Source organism: Oryctolagus cuniculus, chromosome 9 (genome assembly GCF_964237555.1).
Source record: "Oryctolagus cuniculus chromosome 9, mOryCun1.1, whole genome shotgun sequence".
NCBI lineage: Eukaryota > Metazoa > Chordata > Mammalia > Lagomorpha > Leporidae > Oryctolagus > Oryctolagus cuniculus.
Window position 1 is genome coordinate 83,366,437 of NC_091440.1, and position 18,547 is coordinate 83,384,983.

General features: G+C 45.7%; 1 protein-coding gene across 3 annotated transcripts in view; it reads left to right on the top strand.

Annotated features, from left to right (window-relative positions):
- Positions 1 to 8,017: 8,017 nt before the first annotated feature.
- The window catches only part of HSPH1 (heat shock protein family H (Hsp110) member 1), a 30,176-nt gene continuing 19,646 nt past the window's right edge, over positions 8,018 to 18,547 (top strand). For 2 of the 3 annotated variants that reach the window (XM_008273527.4, XM_008273526.4), the window contains exons 1-4: positions 8,072 to 8,614; positions 11,131 to 11,188; positions 13,685 to 13,825; positions 14,502 to 14,624. In XM_008273527.4, coding sequence (XP_008271749.3) covers positions 8,508 to 8,614; positions 11,131 to 11,188; positions 13,685 to 13,825; positions 14,502 to 14,624 — 429 coding nt within the window. In that variant the 5' untranslated portion in view covers positions 8,072 to 8,507. Of the gene's footprint in view, positions 8,615 to 11,130; positions 11,189 to 13,684; positions 13,826 to 14,501; positions 14,625 to 18,547 lie in introns of all 3 variants that reach the window. The other variant, XM_002720572.4, reaches the window with a different exon arrangement.

Here is an 18,547-nt window from a genome sequence, read left to right on the forward strand (position 1 = left end):
GACCCGGAAGAAGCTCCTGGCTCCTGGCTTCAGATCAGCACAGCTGCAGCCATTATGGCCATTCCGGGAGTGAAGCAGCAGATGGAAGATCTCTCTCTCTCTCTCTGCCTCTGCTTTTCTCTGTAACTCTGTAACTCTGCTTTTTAAATTAATAAATAAATCTTTTAAAAAAGGACCAATGTATTTATAGAGACCTTATTTTTTTATAAGATTTTATTTATTTTGTTTGAGAGTTAGAGGTACAGACAGTGAGAGAGAGAAAGAGAGACAGAGAGAAAGGGCTTCCTTCTGTTGGTTCACTCCCCAAATGGCTGCAACGGCCAGAGCTGCTTCGATCCGAAGCCAGGAGCCAGGAGCTTCTTCCTGGTCTCCCACGTGGGTGCAGGGGCCCAAAGACCTGGGCCATCTTCTACTGCTTTCCCAGGCCACAGCAGAGAGCCAAACTGGAAGAGGGGCAGCCAGGACTAGAACCGGCGCCCATATGGGATGCCGGTGCCACAGGCGGAGGATTAACCTACAGCACCATGGCGCTGGCCCAGAGAGCTTACTTTCTGTTAAAAAGTAACAATACAAACTTCCTAAGGAAAAAAAACAAAACTGTGACTTGCACTTAAGGATTGAAATAGCTCCTTTCAGGGTTGTTGGTCAGCAATACAGGTTAAGCATCCCTGATCTAAAAATCCAAATGTGAAATACTTCAAAATCTGAAATTTCTGAGCACCGACATGACACCACAACATGAAAATTCTACCCCGTGAAACTTTGTTTCATGCACAAATTTGAAATATTGTATAAAATTTCCTTCAGGCTATATGTATAAGTTATGTATGAAGCATAAACAATTTTGGGGAAGAGGCAGAGAGAGAGAGCATCCCATCCCCTAGTTCACTCCCCAGATGCCCACAATGGCCCGGGCTGCTGAACTGAAGCTGCAGTTGGGAACTGGGAACTCAGTCCAGGTCTCCCACAAGGTTAACAGGGACCCAGTCATCTGAGCCATTACTTGCTGCCTTGCTGGGTCTGTGCTGCAAGCAGGTTGGGATCAGAGCCAAAGCTGGGAATCAGATGCAGGCATTCTGATGTAAGACGTGTATGTCCTAACCACTCGGTCAAACACCGACCCCAAAAGAAACTTGGCATTTAAACTCAGATTCCAAATTTTAAATCCTAAAGTCCAAAACACTTCTGGTCCCAAGCATTTTGGATGAATATTTAACCTGTATTCTTTGTTTGTTTGTTTGTTTATTTGACAGGTAGAGTTATAGACAGAGAGGTCTTCCTTCTGTTGGTTCACTCCCTAAATGGCCACAATGGCCGGCGCTGTGCCGATCCAAAGCCAGGAGCCAGGTGCTTCCTCCTGGTCTCCCATGCGGGTGCAGGGGCCCAAACACTTGGCCCATCCTCCACTGCACTCCAGGGCCACAGCAGAGAGCTGGACTAGAAGAGGAGCAACCGGGACTAGAACCCGGCACCCATATGGGATGCCGGTGCCTCAGGCAAAGGATTAACCAAGTGAGTCACGGCGCCAGCCACCCTCTTTTTTTTTTTTTTTTTAAGATTTATTTATTTATTTGGAAGGCAGTGTGTGTGCGTGTGTGTGTGTGTGTGTGTGAGAGAGAGAGAGAGAGAGAGAGAGAGAGAGAGAGAGAGAGATCTTTCATCTGCAGTTTTACTCCCTAACTGGCCACAACAGCCAGGTTTGGGCGAGGCTGAAGTCAGGAGCCAGGAACTCTCTCTAGGTCTCCCACATGGGAGGCAGGGGCCCATCTTCTGCTACCTTCCCAAGTATATTAGGGACTGGATCAGCAGCACAGCAGCCAGGACCAGAATTGGCCTAGGGATATGTGATGCCAGTGTCTCGAGCCCCAGCTTAACCCACTTTCAACGATGTTGGCCCACCTGAACCAACTTTCTAATGATATCAGTGTTTTCTAGGAAGCTGGAGTTATACATTGTCTTCAGTGTTTTACTCCTTCCTCTGAACACTTTAAAGCCCATGTTTGCTGATGTAGAAAGCGTTGACAGGCATGTGTAATTATCTTAGAATAATTGCTCAGAACTGGCCCTTTTTGCCATTTCCCTTTTATGTCAGGGAATTCAAAAAAGCAACTTTAATTGGCATGGCTTTTAGTTCTGTCTCTCCTCCACATTTTTCTTGCCGTCTACCCTGAGAGGACGAGCCTTTGTGTTAGGTCAGCTTCACCCAGATGTGACTCTGGAGCCAGGTGCACAGCCCTCCTGAGGTGTCTGCAAGGAGGATTTCATTTCACTTGGTACCAATGGGCTAAGAACAAGCTGATCTGCTCAACGAACACAGATCCCCAAATATTGTTTATTCCCCCTTGAGTGGATTCTTAACCAGTTTGAGCAGCAAAATACACACCTGGTTCCAAGAGCTTAATACACCACCCAGTAAGGGCATCTGCCATAATGCTAACATCTCTAAAGCTACACAGAATCTATGGTTTCAGAATTCTATGTGGCCCATGCAAAAAAAAAACAAAAAAAAAAAAAAAAAAAAAACAAAAAAAACAAAAAAAAAACACAGCAGCTGGAGGTTGTTTCCCCACTAAAATGAAGCCTCTTGTTTCCACAGAGTAAACTCAAAATACCTGTTCCAAAGTGACTCGCCCATATGTTCATGGACTTTGAATGTGTCCTGTAAGGGTTCACAACAGAAAGGACACAGGATACGAACTCTTTCTCCTCTTCCCTTTGCTCAGCTGTGCTGAAGAAATTTCAAGTAAGGAAGTTAAGACAAAGGAAAGTAGTGAGCTATAGGCATACTTCTGAAGGAAATTATTTATAATCCACAAAAATACTTCTCAGCTGCAGTCAAGATTATCTTCACAGAGTGGGCAGTGCACATTTTCACAACAGTGGGCATGTCCTGTACCCTGGTGAGAGACACGTGTCCCTCCTCTCATATGGGATCTAATACAGGCTGGGGTTGTCTGACTCATTCCCAGCAGGGCTATCTCCCATCTCTTAGTCTTTTTGGTAGAGAAACCGAACAGGGCTCCGTTTGCTTTTTAAAAAGATCCCAATACTACACCCTTTTTGTACCAGTTAGGCTTAAATCAAAGCTTCTAGACTGAGGGCAGTCGTCCCAAGAGAACACTTGGCACTGTCCGGAGACACTTTTGCTTGTTGTCTGGGGGCCCAGGAGAGCAGGAGACTGCTTCTGGCATCTCGTGGGTGGTGACCAGGGATGCAGTAAAACACCCTGCAGTGCACACGGCAGTCCACACAACAAAGCATTACCCAGCCCCAAAATGTAGAGAGGGCCACGGCTGAAACACTCTGTGTTAGGCTAGGGGAAAGCTGACCAGCGTCCTTTTCACAGTAAGTTAATGTTAGTCTCGTCTGTTCAACTACTTCAAAGATGTTTATGGAGCATTTATAGAGCACTGTAAAGAAGAAAAACAGCCACTTCCCTCCTGAGCCACAGAAGCCACGGAGAAGAAGTCACAAACACGCATGCTCCTTGCGGATTCCGCTGTGCAGGTTCCAAAGGCCATAAATGAATGGCAATGGAGAGTAACCGGAAGGTGCTTTAGACCAGCACAAAAGATCTTTCTGAGGAGGTTATTTGCTTTCGGTGACCAGTAACAGAAATGCCATTAGAAGCTGGCTGAAACAGTGAGAAATGTATGGTTCAAAGAACTTATGTCCAGAGGCAGAGCGGGTCTCAGGACTGGCATCATCCCTCAGCTCCCTCCGCGTGTCAGTGTCCTTTCCAGGGTGGTGGTAAGGAAGGTAGTGCAATGGTTCTGGGCCCCACAACACCGCACAATAGTGTTAGAGGGAGGGAAGAGGAAGGAAAGGGTCTTGGAGAGCCACAGAGAATTAACCCTCACCTCCAGGTATCCTAAGCCATAGTCTGGAGAGTCACACCGATTGAGTTGCCCGGGGCACATGCCCATCTCTGAACCAACCACTGTAGCTCAGGAGAAATGGGATGTGTTGATTGGCCAAGGCCAAATGGGAACCACTCTTGGTGCCTAGGTTGGTACCAGCTTCTCCTTAACAACTGGACAAAAACTGGGAAGGGTAATGCTCCTGCTGGGTGCTCATTCAGAAACTTCCTTGATAGGAGTTGAGATTTAAAGTGAGCCTTGGGGGCCTGGCCTGGTGGCAGAGCAGTAAAGCCGCTGCTGCTCCACGTGGGATCCAGCTCCTTGCTAATGCGCATGGGAAAGCAGCAGAGGATGGCCCAAGTGCTTGGGCCTCACCTGGAACAAGCTCCTGGCTCCTGGCTTCAGCCTGCCCAGCCCCGGCCATTGTGGCCATTTGGGGAGTGAACCAGTGGATGGGAAATTCTCTCTCTCCCTTTTCTCCTCCTTCTCTCCCCACTCTCTATACATAACTCTGCCTTTCAAGTAAATAAATAAATCTTTTTTTTTTTTTTTTTTTTTTAAGTGAGCCTTGAAGGATGAGAAGGAACTGGACTACCTGGGCAAGAACTGGAAGAGCTTTCTAGGCAGTGGAACCAACACAAACACCTTGACACGGGAGGTGACCAGTGTGCCTTGATGTTCCAGCGGGAACGCGGTTCACATTGAGAGGCAGCCATGACTACTTTCCTTGAATTGGGGCATTTGTTAGCTGCATTTGTTGTAAAATATGATGATCCTTTTTAGATTACAGGTTTTTACTTTTATCCCTATCCTGGCTGCTAAAAGACAGGATAAAGTCACTTTATTTCTACATTTACTTTTTTTAAAGTCTCTGTTCCCTGAACGATTTCTTCATGCATTCCTATTTTTAGCTGATCATTCTAACGTAACTTAAAATAAGAACAAAACAGATTTTAGCAGAACCAGTTAATTTTTCAAGAATAAATTTCAAGTTAATATGCAAGAAGAAAAAAATTCTTTAGGAAGCAGCTATTGAAAAAGGTTCAGGTGGACAGGAATTCAGATATTGGAGCATTCTTGATGCACTGGCTTGATAGAGAAGTCATATAAAATACAACTTGATTTAGAACAAACGTTGTACTCTAACTCCAGCACATGGCACTGTGCTGAAAACAGAGACCACCACCAAAATACTGATTCACCCCAGAAGCTGAAGGTCACGTCCACTTCCTTTTTGATCCACACACTGTCATTTGCTCATTGCTTCCCCCCTCTCAAAGAAGCCAGTTTCAGCTTGCTTGATCTACCATCTCTCTGAATGGTGTTTTTGTTAGAGACTTCCCTCTTTTAATTCTGCCTTTTTGTTTTATGGTTATTCTTTGAGGTCTTTCTTGTTCTCTAAAACAAATACAGAACAGAAACCAATGATTGCAATCTCAGCTGCTAACAGAAAAGATAAACCCACTTTAATTCTATGTTTACCTTTGAATCCATAATTACATAGTAAGGATTTCTAGGGATTGTATTTTCCTGGTCTAAATATTCCATTCTAAAATTTCTGACACTTTGACAGAAATAGTGTGTGTAATAAAAATAATAAATACAATATACAATGTAAACATACTATAAAAGCAATAAAAATGACAAGAATTTTAATTAGATAATAAATATTGCACTTTTTATGGTCTCTCATCTCTCCCCTATTCTGCTAAAAGTTAAGGTGAACTGACTAAATAAAAGGGGGCTACAAGTCAACAGCACAGCTTAGTGCCTATGGCAGTAAGAACTGAGACTGACATTCGGACCCTGACTTTTCTTGAATAGGAGTAGTATTATTACTACAATTTACTGAATGCTTACTTACTGAAGTAGGCAGGCATACAGGCCAAATTGATTAGATTTGTGAGCTGGAAGACCATGCCTTCACCACGCCCCTGTGTGACTTCACGCCCTACCTGATACCCCCACCACACCCCCCATGTGACATCAGGCTCTACCTGACCATACTTGAGTGCCCCCTGCCCACAAGCCACTCCTCTGTGGAAAATACATAAAAAGGCAGGAGTGTCGGAAAAATGCGCTCTGCCTCTGCTTTGCTGCCGGTGATAAGCGATGGATAGCTGCTCAAGGCGCTTGCTGCACGTGGCTTTGGCCTGCTCTCTGAGTGGTATGGACGCTACCCTAGTTCCCAGACTTTCCCCTCTCTGCAACCTGAACTAAAGCCCTCACTTTCCTAGATACCTCTCGCACTAAATAAAAGCCTAAAACGTACCATGCTGCCTTGTTTATCTGTGCCGGTATTTAGAATTCTTCTCTAAATATTAGGCAAGAACCCTCTTGGGTTTATTAATATTGGGGATTTATTAATAAGCATATGGTGAAATTGTATGGCACCCCAAATCCCGGTAGCACATGTGGCACCCGAGATAGCACTTCTGAGGAACTTCAAAGGGCCACATCTTTGTATAAATTTTAGGGGGTCATGTCCGATTTCACTTACTATCATACTAGATGTTTCCTTTATATCCAGTCTTTTCAAAATCCCAGCAAAAGTAGGTATTACTTCCATTTTACAGTTGAACAAACTGAGGGCAAAGAGGAATTTGCCGCAGACTAAGTGAGTAGGTACCATTGCAGAATAATGACATGCATTTTCATCATTATATAAACTCTGAGTTGGAACACAGCAAGGCCTGGGGATCATCTCAAGGGCGCCCAGCTCACAGATTAATAAGAAGGATGGGCAATATCCAAGCCCGTGAAGTCCGACTGCAGGAGGGCTGGTGCGCTCACAAGCTGTACGTTATATAAAGCATCTTAGCTGGTGCCAGGATTTGAACCTGACCTAAATCTGTCTGGCTCTGCTTCTCTCGCACAGCAGTATTCTTGTGTAAAATGTGGGAAGCGGACCAAATAATCTCAAAGGTTCTTTCTCTTCAAAACCGATTCCAGGGTTTTAATGAAAGGTTTTGAGATGCAAAGTAAAACAAAACATAAATTTGGCGGGGTTGGGGAGGGGTTTGGGGGCTACCTAACAAAAATAGAGCTAATCCTATTTTCAAACTTACAGGAAAGCTCACTTATAGGGGCGTTAACTGAACCACGTTCAGAGTAAGCAGCCTAAGAGGCAGGCCAAAAGCGCAGGGAATTTAAGTGCAATGGGAACCCCGGCCTCTGGCTGGCTGATTTAATCTGGACAAGTTTCTGCACAAGTCAGAGGTATCTGACTTCGGGTTCCAACTCTTCATCCAGTCACACCCGTTTCAGGAGTGCGGCTTGCTATGTGCCCGAGGTAACGCAAACTGATAAAACGTGTGACCCCACACTGCCAGCTTTTCTTCCTTTTGCTGAGCCTAAATCAGTGAGGGCATCGCTTTTCAGGAAAGGAAACGAAAGCCGGTTCCAACAGGAAGCAAAAATACACTGCGGAGGGTCTCCAGAGAGTAGCCTGCTGAGAGGGGGTCTGCGGAGATCCGGGGCAGCAGAGAAAGCAGAACGCGACGCCACAGCCTTTCAAACGGCGTCACAACCGAAACCCGCTTTCCGCAACAGAAACCAAACACCTCCGACATTTTATTCCAGAGAAGGAGGCCCCTGCCGGCTGAGGAACACACCTAAGGAGAACCCTGAGCCCGTTCTAAGCGATTGAAACGGGCATTCCCCCGTCTACGACGCAGGGCGCCAGTTTTCGGGGGTAACCGAGACAATAATAGAAGCTAATTCAAAACAAAAATAACGCTGCCCGCCGCAGAACGCGCACCGAAGCACCGGATAGAACCTGGCCTCTCCCTAGTGTCCCCAAGACAAAGCCCGCTCCCAGCACACACCGCGACCTGGACTACATGTCCCAGCATGCAAGGCGCGCACGTCGCCCAGCCGGACTACAATTCCCGACGTGCTCTACTGACAGCAGGTCGGCCCCCTTAACTACCCGGGGCCTGGGGGGTGGGGGTCTCTGAGAAAGTGGGCGTATCGCCACCCATGGCTAAGCCTCTCCTAGGGATCGGACACGGACCGTCAGTAGGACATTGTGCATGTTACGAGTTCTGTAGTCATTCCTCATTGCCTGTCTTACTAGGTCGGCCGAGAGGTACCGGCTGGGGCAGGCGCGGGGGAAGGAGGGCAGCTTTGCCGTCTTGAGCCAATGGCGCCCGAGCGGCCCTCCCGCTGCCATGGCAACGGCGGCCGTCCCCGGGGGACCAGCCTCCCATTGGGTAGAATCTTTCGAGAAGGCTCGAGAAGAAGGAAGCGGAAGTGGCACGTGGAGGCGCCGGTGGGTAAATGCCGCAGATTCTGGAAAGTTCTGATCAGTGCGATACATAAGACTGAAGAATTGGGACCTCCCCTTTTGGGTCGGTAATTCAGCGCCGGCGCCGGTGTGCGAGCGGCGGGCCGAGCTGGGCGAGGAGCCCGAGCTGCGGAGCGAGCCGCGCGGGCCGAGTGCCGCCTTTTCCCGGGCTTACTCCTGCTCGCCGCCGCCGTCCCCGGGAAGCCGGAGGCTGGCAGGCCTGCTGTCCGTGTGCCCTTCCCAGTGACAGAGAGGCGGTCGGACCCCGCGGGCCGGAAGCAGCGGCCGGAGGAGCCAGCAGGCAGGTGCCCGGAGGACGCAGCGCCAGACCCTAGGCGGAGAAGGACCGCGAGCCGGCCATGTCGGTGGTGGGGCTGGACGTGGGCTCGCAGAGCTGCTACATCGCGGTGGCCCGGGCCGGGGGCATCGAGACCATCGCCAACGAGTTCAGCGACCGACGCACCCCGTAAGTGGGGGGCTGCGGGGGTCCTGGGGAGGGGGAGGGCCCGGGGCCTGGCGAACGTGGGAACCCGAGCTCGCGGGCTGGCTGCGGAGCCCCGCCGCGAACGGAGGCGGTGTGGGGAGCGGTGCGCCGGCGCCTTCCCTGGGGCTGGGGGGCTGGGGGCTTGGCGCCGCCGACCGGAGAAGGATGTCTCAGGGATGCATGGGGGCAGGAGTCGACCAGGATTGGGTTCCCCAGGGTCTTCACCTTGGGTGGGCTTCCTGCCGGGGCGGGGCGGGGGGGCGCGGGGGTCCGATCGCTTTTCTCGGCAGGCTGCAGCCTGCGCCTTTCGCGGCCGCCCCCGGTTCCCCACCCGGCTTCTCTGAGCTGGCTGAGCCGCCCCCAGCTGGTCCCCCTCCCTCCGCGGATATCTTTGCGCACCGTGGAGCTTTTTCTTCCGCATTGTGAATCTCGAAATGAACTGGAAGCTTCCAGAGCCTGTGTGCTGCTGCTTGGCCAGGGAGGAGGCTGTTGTTAGCAACCGCGGATCCGCTCCCATGAAAGGTTAACCCACCTCTTGTTACCCTTCTCTTGGTTGCTAACGTAGTTAACCTTAGTACCCAGAAGTATTTTCGAAAGACGTAAACGTCCTGTTTTTGCTCAGAGAGAATCATTCGTGAGGAATCCCAGACCGAGTTTTTATTTATCAATTTTGCAGTTTAAGAGACAATAAAAATGAAATGCTTTTGTGCAAGAATTCCTGGAATGGATGTGTGTCGTCCCTGGATTAAAGTGGTTTTTTTTTTTTTTTTTTTTTTTTTTTTTTTTTTTTTAACAGCAGCGCAGTGTTATCAAAAGCAACTTTCGGGGGAGGTTATTTTCTGGAGAGAATATGTGCAAACAGACCTGCATGCCCGCTGATGTAATCAGTTGTGTGCTTCTCAAGGAAATTACTGTAGCTGTCCATCCCCCCCCCCCCAATATCCCAAGCGCACGATGAAAAATGTGCAATGAAACATTGAACCGAAGGTTAAAAATGCCTGGGTTTATCCAGTTAGTTGTGTAGAGATGAGCGTTTGTGAAAGTGAGTGGAAAAATCGGCAAAGCAGTGGACGGTGGACAATGCTGGGAAGCTGGGGAAGACTGTTCTGCCTGAGCAGCCCCTGGGTCTCCTGTGCACACCTTGCCGTCTGTTCTCTGCCTGTGCTGAGGGCTTTGGAATTGGGTTTTAGTAAGAAGGAAGACAGTGTTTCTAGCTTTCATGTCTGGAGGCAGTCTTTGTTTTCTTTGATCCAATAGAAGAAAGAAAAGCAGTTTAAAGGAGAGCAGGGGTAAAATTGGGGTACCTGGATTCAGTGGCCATTGAAACTGACGTCATGATAGCTATGGCCCCGAATGATGCAAACTGAGGGCACCACCGTTGGCCTTCTCCTCACTGTTGTTAGACCAGGTGGTTGACATCATTGCTTTGTTCTCATTCATTCCAATTGAATACGGTTAATTTGATTCTCCCTTGGGAAAATGAGTAGCTCATTCTGAAAATGTATAACTCTGAGTTTCGAATGATGCTCAATTTTTAGGATGCACTTTAAAGGTGTGGTCTTCCAACACTTCCCTGGTTTTCAGAATGCTAATAGCATCTGCTCAGGGAATCTAGGCCTAGGATGGCTCTATTGCAGTACATTCCAACTTTATTCAGCCTGTTACTTAATCCTTCTTTGTATTCCCATTTCGTGCATCTCATTTACCTGGGTGGGAGTGACTATAATCCAAAGTTAATAACTCTGATCCAGAATCTTAGTCACTCACCTCCCCCTCACAAGCCGTAGCTGTGCTGTTGCCGTGCAGTCCGGCTTCTGTTCCGAGTCACTTTGCCTCTGGTGTTCAAAACCGGCTCGCGTCACTGATCAGTCACTGCTTTCGCTCAGTGTTACATTCTCTGCTTTTGTGATACCTGCTCTGCGCTATTTTACTTGTCCTCAATGGAACCCTCCCCCCCCTCCTTTTTTTTTTTAAACTCCGGAGGCATAATTTAGGTACTCTTGTTTGTGCTTACATGAAAAGCTTCGATTCCTAAAGAGGCATAAAGGATAGCATGACAGATTGGGAATGTCAGTGACGTTTAGGTAGGTAAAGAGTTGGAAGGTGAGAGCGTTAAACACCATAGTTTTATTGTTGGTCATCTGTGTAGGGCCAAGTTAATACACTTTATTCAAAGCATTTTAGAATTAATGTTCACTTTGTAATAATTGAGAACCTGGAGAATTACACTAGTACTTGAAGTATTAGAAAATGTCCCTTGAGCCATCAGCAGACTTTCTGGGGTGGTAGGACTGCCCCTGGTTGGGTTTTCAGAGCAGCAGTTAAGTAAAACAACTCCTTTGAGTGTCTGATAGGAACTATAGACTGAAATTATTCTACACTGGTGCCCTTATCATCACCACAGGTCAGAAATTTATGTTAGAATTTTCCTCTTGTTTTGATGTGTCCTTGTTTACTTTTTTAGTATCTTCACAACATCTGCTTTGTGTTTCTTCTAGCTCAGTCATATCATTTGGATCAAAAAACAGAACAATTGGAGTTGCAGCCAAAAATCAGGTATGTTAGAATTCTGATAATTTTTCAGGGGAAAGTTTTAAAAGGAAAATCTCAAGAGGCTATGTGTATTAAGTGTCAAAGCTTATGCTTTTGCATTTTTCAAGTGTAACTCAAGTATTCTTTATGAACCCTGAAATTATTTTTCCTCTTCCATTCCTTTTATTGTTTCACTAACTTTCTAAAGTGCCAATCTTCTAGTAACTTTGCTGTCATTTAATTTCTTATTTTTAAAAATTATAAACAAGACATTTAGAGTTTTTTCATGTGAAGTTTCTCGTTATACTCATTTAAGGGTTAAAGAGTCATTTTATAGAAGGGACTTCTAAGAGGTTCTATGTTTAAAAGCACCTTTAGGTTACTTAGTAATTAAGGTGAGATCTGTGTGGCCTAGTAATGGTAGTCATTTGCTGCATGTCACTGCTGAGCACTTGAATTGTAGCTGATCAGAACTGAAATGTGAAGAACGCATAAGGTATACATGAGATTCTAAAGACCTATCATGAAATTAAAAAGGAAAATGTCTCATCAGTTTTTGTTGATTACATGTTGAAGTGAGTTTTCTAGATATACTGGGCTAAATTATGGAAATTAATCTCACCTTTATTTAATTTTTTTTTTTTTTCTTTTTTAAAGATTTATTTATTTGAAAGGCAGAGTTATACAGAGGGAGAGAGAGAAAGAGGTCTTCTCTCTGTCTTCTCTCCCCAGATGGCCACAACCGCTAGAGCTGTGCTGATCCGAAGCCAGGAGCTTCTTCAGGGTCTCCAACACGGGTGCAGGGGCCCAAAGACTTGGGCCATCTTCCACTGCTTTCCCAGGCCATAGCAGAGAGCTGGATTGGAAGTGGAGCAGCTGGGTCTCAAACCAGTATCCATATGAGATGCCAGCCCTACAGGCGGTGGCTTTACCCACTACTCCACAGCACTGACCCCAAAATAATTCTTTTTAATGCAGAAAATAGTATGACTAAAAAAGAAGTAAAACCAGGGACCGGCGCTGTGGCATAGTAGGCTAAGCCTCTGTATCGCATATGGGCACTGATTGTGTCCAGCTGCTCTGCTTCAGATCCAGCTCTCTGCTGTGGCCTGAGAAAGCAGTAGAAGATGCCCCAAGTGATTACACCTGTGTAAGAGGCCTGGCCAAAGCTCCTGGCTCCTGGCTTTGGATTGGCCCACCTTCAGCTTTTTTGGCCATTTAGGGAGTGAACCAGTGCATGGACTTACTCTCTGTCTCTATCTCTCTGCCTAACTATGCCTTTCAAATAAATGAATGTTAAAAAAAAAAGTAAAACCTTAATATATTTTAACTCTATATTATGACTGCTTGTGTTAGAAGAGGCACACACTAAGAGGACAGAAGAAAAATAGTTATACACACAATTAGAGTGACATGCTGAAAAGGAGAAAGTGGAGTAATAAACCCCCCAAATGTTCCATTTATGATATTGGTAGGCCAGACCTAAATGTAATTGCATCTTTTTGTTCTTTTCTGAGGAGGCTCAGCTGTCTGTCCTGTAGGCTACTAGACTCCCATCCCGGTTCTAGGGTGCTGAGTAACACAGGACATAAACATGCTTGCCTTCATAGTGTTTACAGATTATTACTGCTCAGCGGTATTCTTTAAGAGTTCAAGTAATCGGAGAAAAAAGTAGTGAGCTTTAGTCATTTTCAAGCTAATAACTTCAGAACACATAGTTTCTCATGTTTTATGTCACTTATCTTAAGTGAAGTTCTCACTGGCATCTTTCAAATATGCTCCGATGTGGGACTTTTGGATTTGGAGTTAACATGAGATATTTGACCAAAATGGTTAAGTGAGAAAACACAGTTTCTTAGAACAGTTTGTCATATGTCCTTCCAGATTTCTTCAGTTTCAAACCAGACATTTCTGCTTAACCTAATGTATTTATCTGATAGCCGAGACTGTTCATTTTTATAAAGATTGTTAAAAGTAGCTGAGCAGGAGTTTTAGGTACACTCATATTGAACAAACATGCAGCAGTTTGAAAACAGTGTCTTGTTTTTAAAAATTATGTAGTTGAAAATACTGTCATTTAGAAATGTCTTATTCTTGCCTCTTAACTCCTTAAAAGAAACTGTTCAACTATAGTGTTTCTGTGTCTATTCATCCTGTCATTACCTATGTGTTAAATTTTAGTGGAAGGAAAAAAACGAAGTGGTACAGTTCTTGGGGTTTGTTCAAAAGTTTTAGTGATAGTTTCAATATTCTTACATTTATCTTAGAGATTTTGAAATCTGTTTTAACTTCTGTGGTGTCACTCTCCCCATTTGTGTCTCAGTGCTTTTCTTCAGGTGTAGGAGAAGAAAGTGTAAATAAAATCTATGGATGGGAAATCCAGGCCCCAGGGAACTTTATGTACATTCCTGGTCTTACGATGTTTGAGTTGTACTAACGACTGCCTGTAAAATTGCCGTGAGTGGGTGTGGTAGGTGCTGAAATTAGAGAAAAAATTTCAATATCAAACTTCTTTTGCAGCAAATCATTCATCCAAACAATACAGTGTCGAACTTCAAAAGATTTCATGGTCGGGCCTTCAGTGACCCCTTCATTCAAAAGGAGAAGGAAAACTTAAGTTACGATTTGGTTCCAATGAAAAATGGTGGAGTTGGAATAAAGGTAATATAACTGAGCAACTATGGGCTCTTTAGTCAGACTGTTTAATTCATTTATAGAGAAGTACTAAATTTTTAAAAAATAGCTCAAATTTCTTAAATGAACAAGATGGCTTTTTTTTTCATTTAGCTTCTTTTAAAGTATAATAGATACATACTGAATTGTCTCTTGAGAATTACTCAAATAGTACTCTATACTAGTATATCTTAATTTTTGTTTCTAACTTCTTGGCAGTTGCATGATGTAGATTTATTCTGATGGTGTTAAACAATGGTGTGTCAAGTCAAGGTCTGTTCCAAGACAGCCCAGTTGGAGTTGTTTGGAGAGCATTAGTGTAATAGAACCAGAAATCTTTTTTTAAACAGCAGAGGCATTCCTGTCCTCTGATCAACACTATAATATTTATTCCAGTGATTCATCTCTTCAGTTAGGATGGAAATTTACTTCCTTCTATAGTGTTTTTGACTAGGTCTTTGGTTGGAGAGAAATCTGCCTTAACTTTTTTTGCCTTTCCTCTGTAGGGAAAAACTTCCCTTCCTCTTTTCTTTTTTTTCTCACCTCTTTTTCCTTTTTGAAATAAAAAAGATTTATGAAAGAGACTGTGTGCTAATATTTGGAAGTTAACATGTAGCTAACATGTGCTAACAGTGCTCAAAAACTTTTTTTCCCCTCACAATAGGTGATGTACATGGATGAAGAACATCTATTTAGTGTGGAACAGATAACAGCCATGTTGTTGACCAAATTAAAGGAAACTGCTGAAAACAATCTCAAGAAACCAGTAACAGATTGTGTTATTTCAGTAAGTAGAATTTAACCAGCCAGTGTGTTTTATTTTAATCACCTTCTTTATATTACTCTTAAATATGGAATGTGTGAAAGTTGTTCTATTACTAGAGATCACAGTTCTACTGGTCTGTACTAACGTACTATTCTGGAGCATTTCAAGAGTAGGTTTGAGCGATATTTTTAGCCAGAGCTGTGAAGGTTCTTAACTAGAGGTGTAACTCGCCATCTCCCATGGGGCTCTTTGAAAGTCCAGATGGACTAATGACATCTGTGGGTGTTCCAGTGCAGTGAGTTGTCACATTACCCATCAACTTGTACTTCACACAGCAGCCTTTCATAGATGAAGGAGGTCTACGCTTGGTTGAGAACCAGCGCATTAGGAGTTAGAAAACTGGCTGCCAGTACTGACAAAACCTAGACATTCTGTACTGGACAGCCCACTGTTTCAGTGGACGGTCACTAGTCAGATGGTCAAGGAGTGCATGAACTGGATAAGTCTGCTTTTATTTGGATGCCAAAAAGGTGCTTGTGAGTTCTGCTTTTCCAGATGTGCGGGGTTGCTGTTTGCTCAGCTGTGATTGTGCTCTGCAGGATTGTCAGTGCCGAGTTCTCTCCACCTGCACTGTGAGCTGTTTGACCTGCCCAGACCAGGCAGAAGTCTTGGGGGCAGCAGGTTCTAGGATATGGACAAGTAGAGGCAGAAGAGCTGAAGCTCTTCTGTTGACTTTGCAAGACAGAGGGTTTTCTGAGGAGCAATGTCTGGTTGTTGCCTACAGAAGGAGTACTAATCTCTGGTAGAATCAAAGAATTAAGTCTTAAGTCCATGGGTTTTTTTCTTCTCTCTTCCTCATTTTCTCCTCTCTGCTTTCCTCCCCTCCCCTCCCCCTCTCTACTCCATTACCCCAGATCTCATTTCCCTTTAAATTACCTAATAATTATAAAAGCCCTGATTGGAAGGAGAACAAGGACTCACCTTTGCTCTTGGCCGGCCTGCGTGCCTTCCCTGCCCTCTCTCCCTCTCTCTCATTCTTTCATTCATTTGAATGAATGAGAGAGAGGGGAGGAGGAGAAACAGATCTTTCATCTGCTGATTTGCTTCCCAGAGGTCTGTGGCAGCCAGGTCTGGGTTAGGATAAGGTCAGCAACTGCAGCCTGGTCATGCACATTAGGTGGCAGGGGCCCAAGCACTTTGGCCATCTTCTGCTTACCTGGGGAAAGCAGGGAGCTGGATTGGAATTAGAAACAGAGCAGCTGGGATCTGAACCAGCAGTCCAGTACAGAATACTACCAATACAAGTGTTGGCTTAACCTGCTGTGCCACAGTGCCACTTGTAGCTCCTGTCTCTTTCTGAAGCACCCACAGATGTTTTGGAATAAAATTTACAACTTACTATATTCAGTTTTCTCTTAGCTGCCTTCCCGGTTGTGAATGTGGTGTTATTTTTTATTTTTCTGCAGAAGAATAACCCATGGGGCTGGCATTCTATAGCAGATTAAGCTGCCACCTGTGTTGCTGGCATACCACGTTGATGCCAGTTCATGTCCCGGGCTGCTCCACTTCCAATCCAGTTGCTTGCTAATGTGCCTAGGAGAGTAAAAGAAGATGGCCCAAGTGCTTGGGCCCTAGCACCCATGTGGGAGGTCTGGAAGACACTCCTGGCCTTGGCCCACTCTAGCCCCAGCTGTTGTAAACATTTGGGGAATGAACCAGCAGATCTCTGTTTCTTGGCCTTTCAAATAAATAAATAAATAAATAAATAAAATCTTTTTTAAAAAAGGGTAACACGGGCTGGCGCTGTGGCTTAGAGGGTGAAGCTACTGCCTGCAGTGCTGGCATCCCATATGGGCGCCAGGTGAAGTCCCAGATGCTCCACTTTCGATCCAGCTCTCTGCAATGGGCTGGGAAGACAGTGGAGGATGGCCCAACTACTTAGGCCCCTGCACTCATGTGGGAGATTTGGATGGAGCTCTAGACTCCCAGCTTTGGCCCAGCCCAGCCTAGCTGTTGTGGCCTTTACTGTTGCCTCTCGAATGAATGAGTGAATGAATCTATCTATCTATCTATCTATCTATCTATCTATTTATTTATTTGACAGAGTTAGACACTGAGAGAGAAAGGTCTTTCTGTTGGTTCACCCCCCAAATGGCCACTACAGCCAGAGCTACACCAATCCGAAGCCAGGAGCCAAGTGCTTCTTCCTGGTCTCCCATGAGGGTGCAGGAGCCCAAGCACTTGGGCCATCCTCCACTGCCTTCCCGGGCCACAGCAGAGAGCTGGACTGGAAGAGGAGCAACCGGGACTAGAACCTGGTGCCCATATGGGATGCCAGTGCCCACAGGTGGAGGATTAACCAAGTGAGCCATGGCGCCAGCCCGAGTGAATGAATCTTTTAAAAAAAAAATTACTTGTAGCTAGAAGCACAAGTGCTCTTCTGCCCCTTAGGAAGATCAGCAGACTTTGCCAAAAAATTTTTATAATCTTTTTTTTTTTTTAAAGATTTATTTATTGAAAGAGTTACGTAGAGAGAAGGAGAGGCAGAGAGAGAGGTCTTCCATCCGCTGGTTTACTTCCCAGTTGGCTGCAACAGCCGGAGCTGCACCGATCCAAACCCAGAAGCTTCTTCAGGTCACCCATACTGGGTGAAGGGACCCAAGGACTTGGCCCACCTTCTACTGCTTTCCCAGGCCATAGCAGAGCTAGATCAGAAGTGGAGCTGCCAGAACTTGAACCATTGCCCATATGAGATGCTGGCACTGCAGGCGGTGGCTTTGCCTGCTTTACCACAGTGCTGGCCCCAACTTTTGTAATCTTAACAGGTCCATTGAATTAAATAGTAGCCATAATCTGTTTATGCCTGAACCCAGTGAATAAAGTGAAGGTGGTAGCCTGTGCTAGAATTAGCACTGTTTTACCCTTGTGTCCTTGTAGTCTTTTAATTATATCTAACATTAAATGTTGACCTAAAATAATTTTCAAATGCCAGTAGAAATTTAAGATTAATTTGGAAGCGATATTTCATCCACTTAAAGTTTTCTGTTAGATTTAAGTAATTTTCATGGAGGCCGGCGCCGTGGCTCACTTGGTTAATCCTCTACCTGTGGCGCCAGCGTCCCATAAGGGCACCGGGTTCTAGTCCTGGTTGCTCCTCTTCCAGGCCAGCTCTCTGCTGTGGCCCGGGAAGGCAGTGGAGGATGGCCCAAGTGCTTGGGCCCTGCACCCCATGGGAGACCAGGAGAAGCATCTGGCTCCTGGCTTCAAATCGTCACAGCGCCAGTCGTAGTGGCCATTTGGGGGGTGAACCAACGGAAGGAAGACCTTTCTCTCTCTCTCTATCTATATCTCCACCTGTCAAAATTAAATAAAATAGAAATAAAAAGACCATTGAAGACAATCATCAAAAAATCAAGCCATCTGGCATCTTCTGCAGACAAGAAAACCATGGAAAGGGACTTAGAGGTGATAACACCTGGCTGCTTCCCTTCTTAAGGAAGTGAAGTCCAGAGGGCGGGTGGCATTATGCCCCATTGGCAGAGCATGTTTAAAGAAAAAAGATTTAAGTAACTTTCAATTTGTCTTATGAATATTCCTGGTTAATTTTTATTTCAGGTTAAAACTTGTTTCTAATGAAAGTTAGCATAATTTAGGGGCAGTCTTTTTTTTGACAGGCAGAGTTAGAGAGAGAAAGAAAGGTCTTCCTTCCATTGGTTCACCCCCCAAGTGGTCACTACGGCCAGTGTGTTGTGGCCGGCCAGCTGCACCGATCTGAAGCCAGGAGCCAGGTGCTTCCTCCTGGTCTCCCATGCAGGTACAGGGCCAAGGACCGGGGCCATCCTCCACTGCCAGCAGAGAGCAACCAGGACAGAACCAGCGCCCCAACTGGGACTAGAACGCAGGGTGCCGGCGCCGCAGGCAGAGGATTAGCCTAGTAAGCCTTG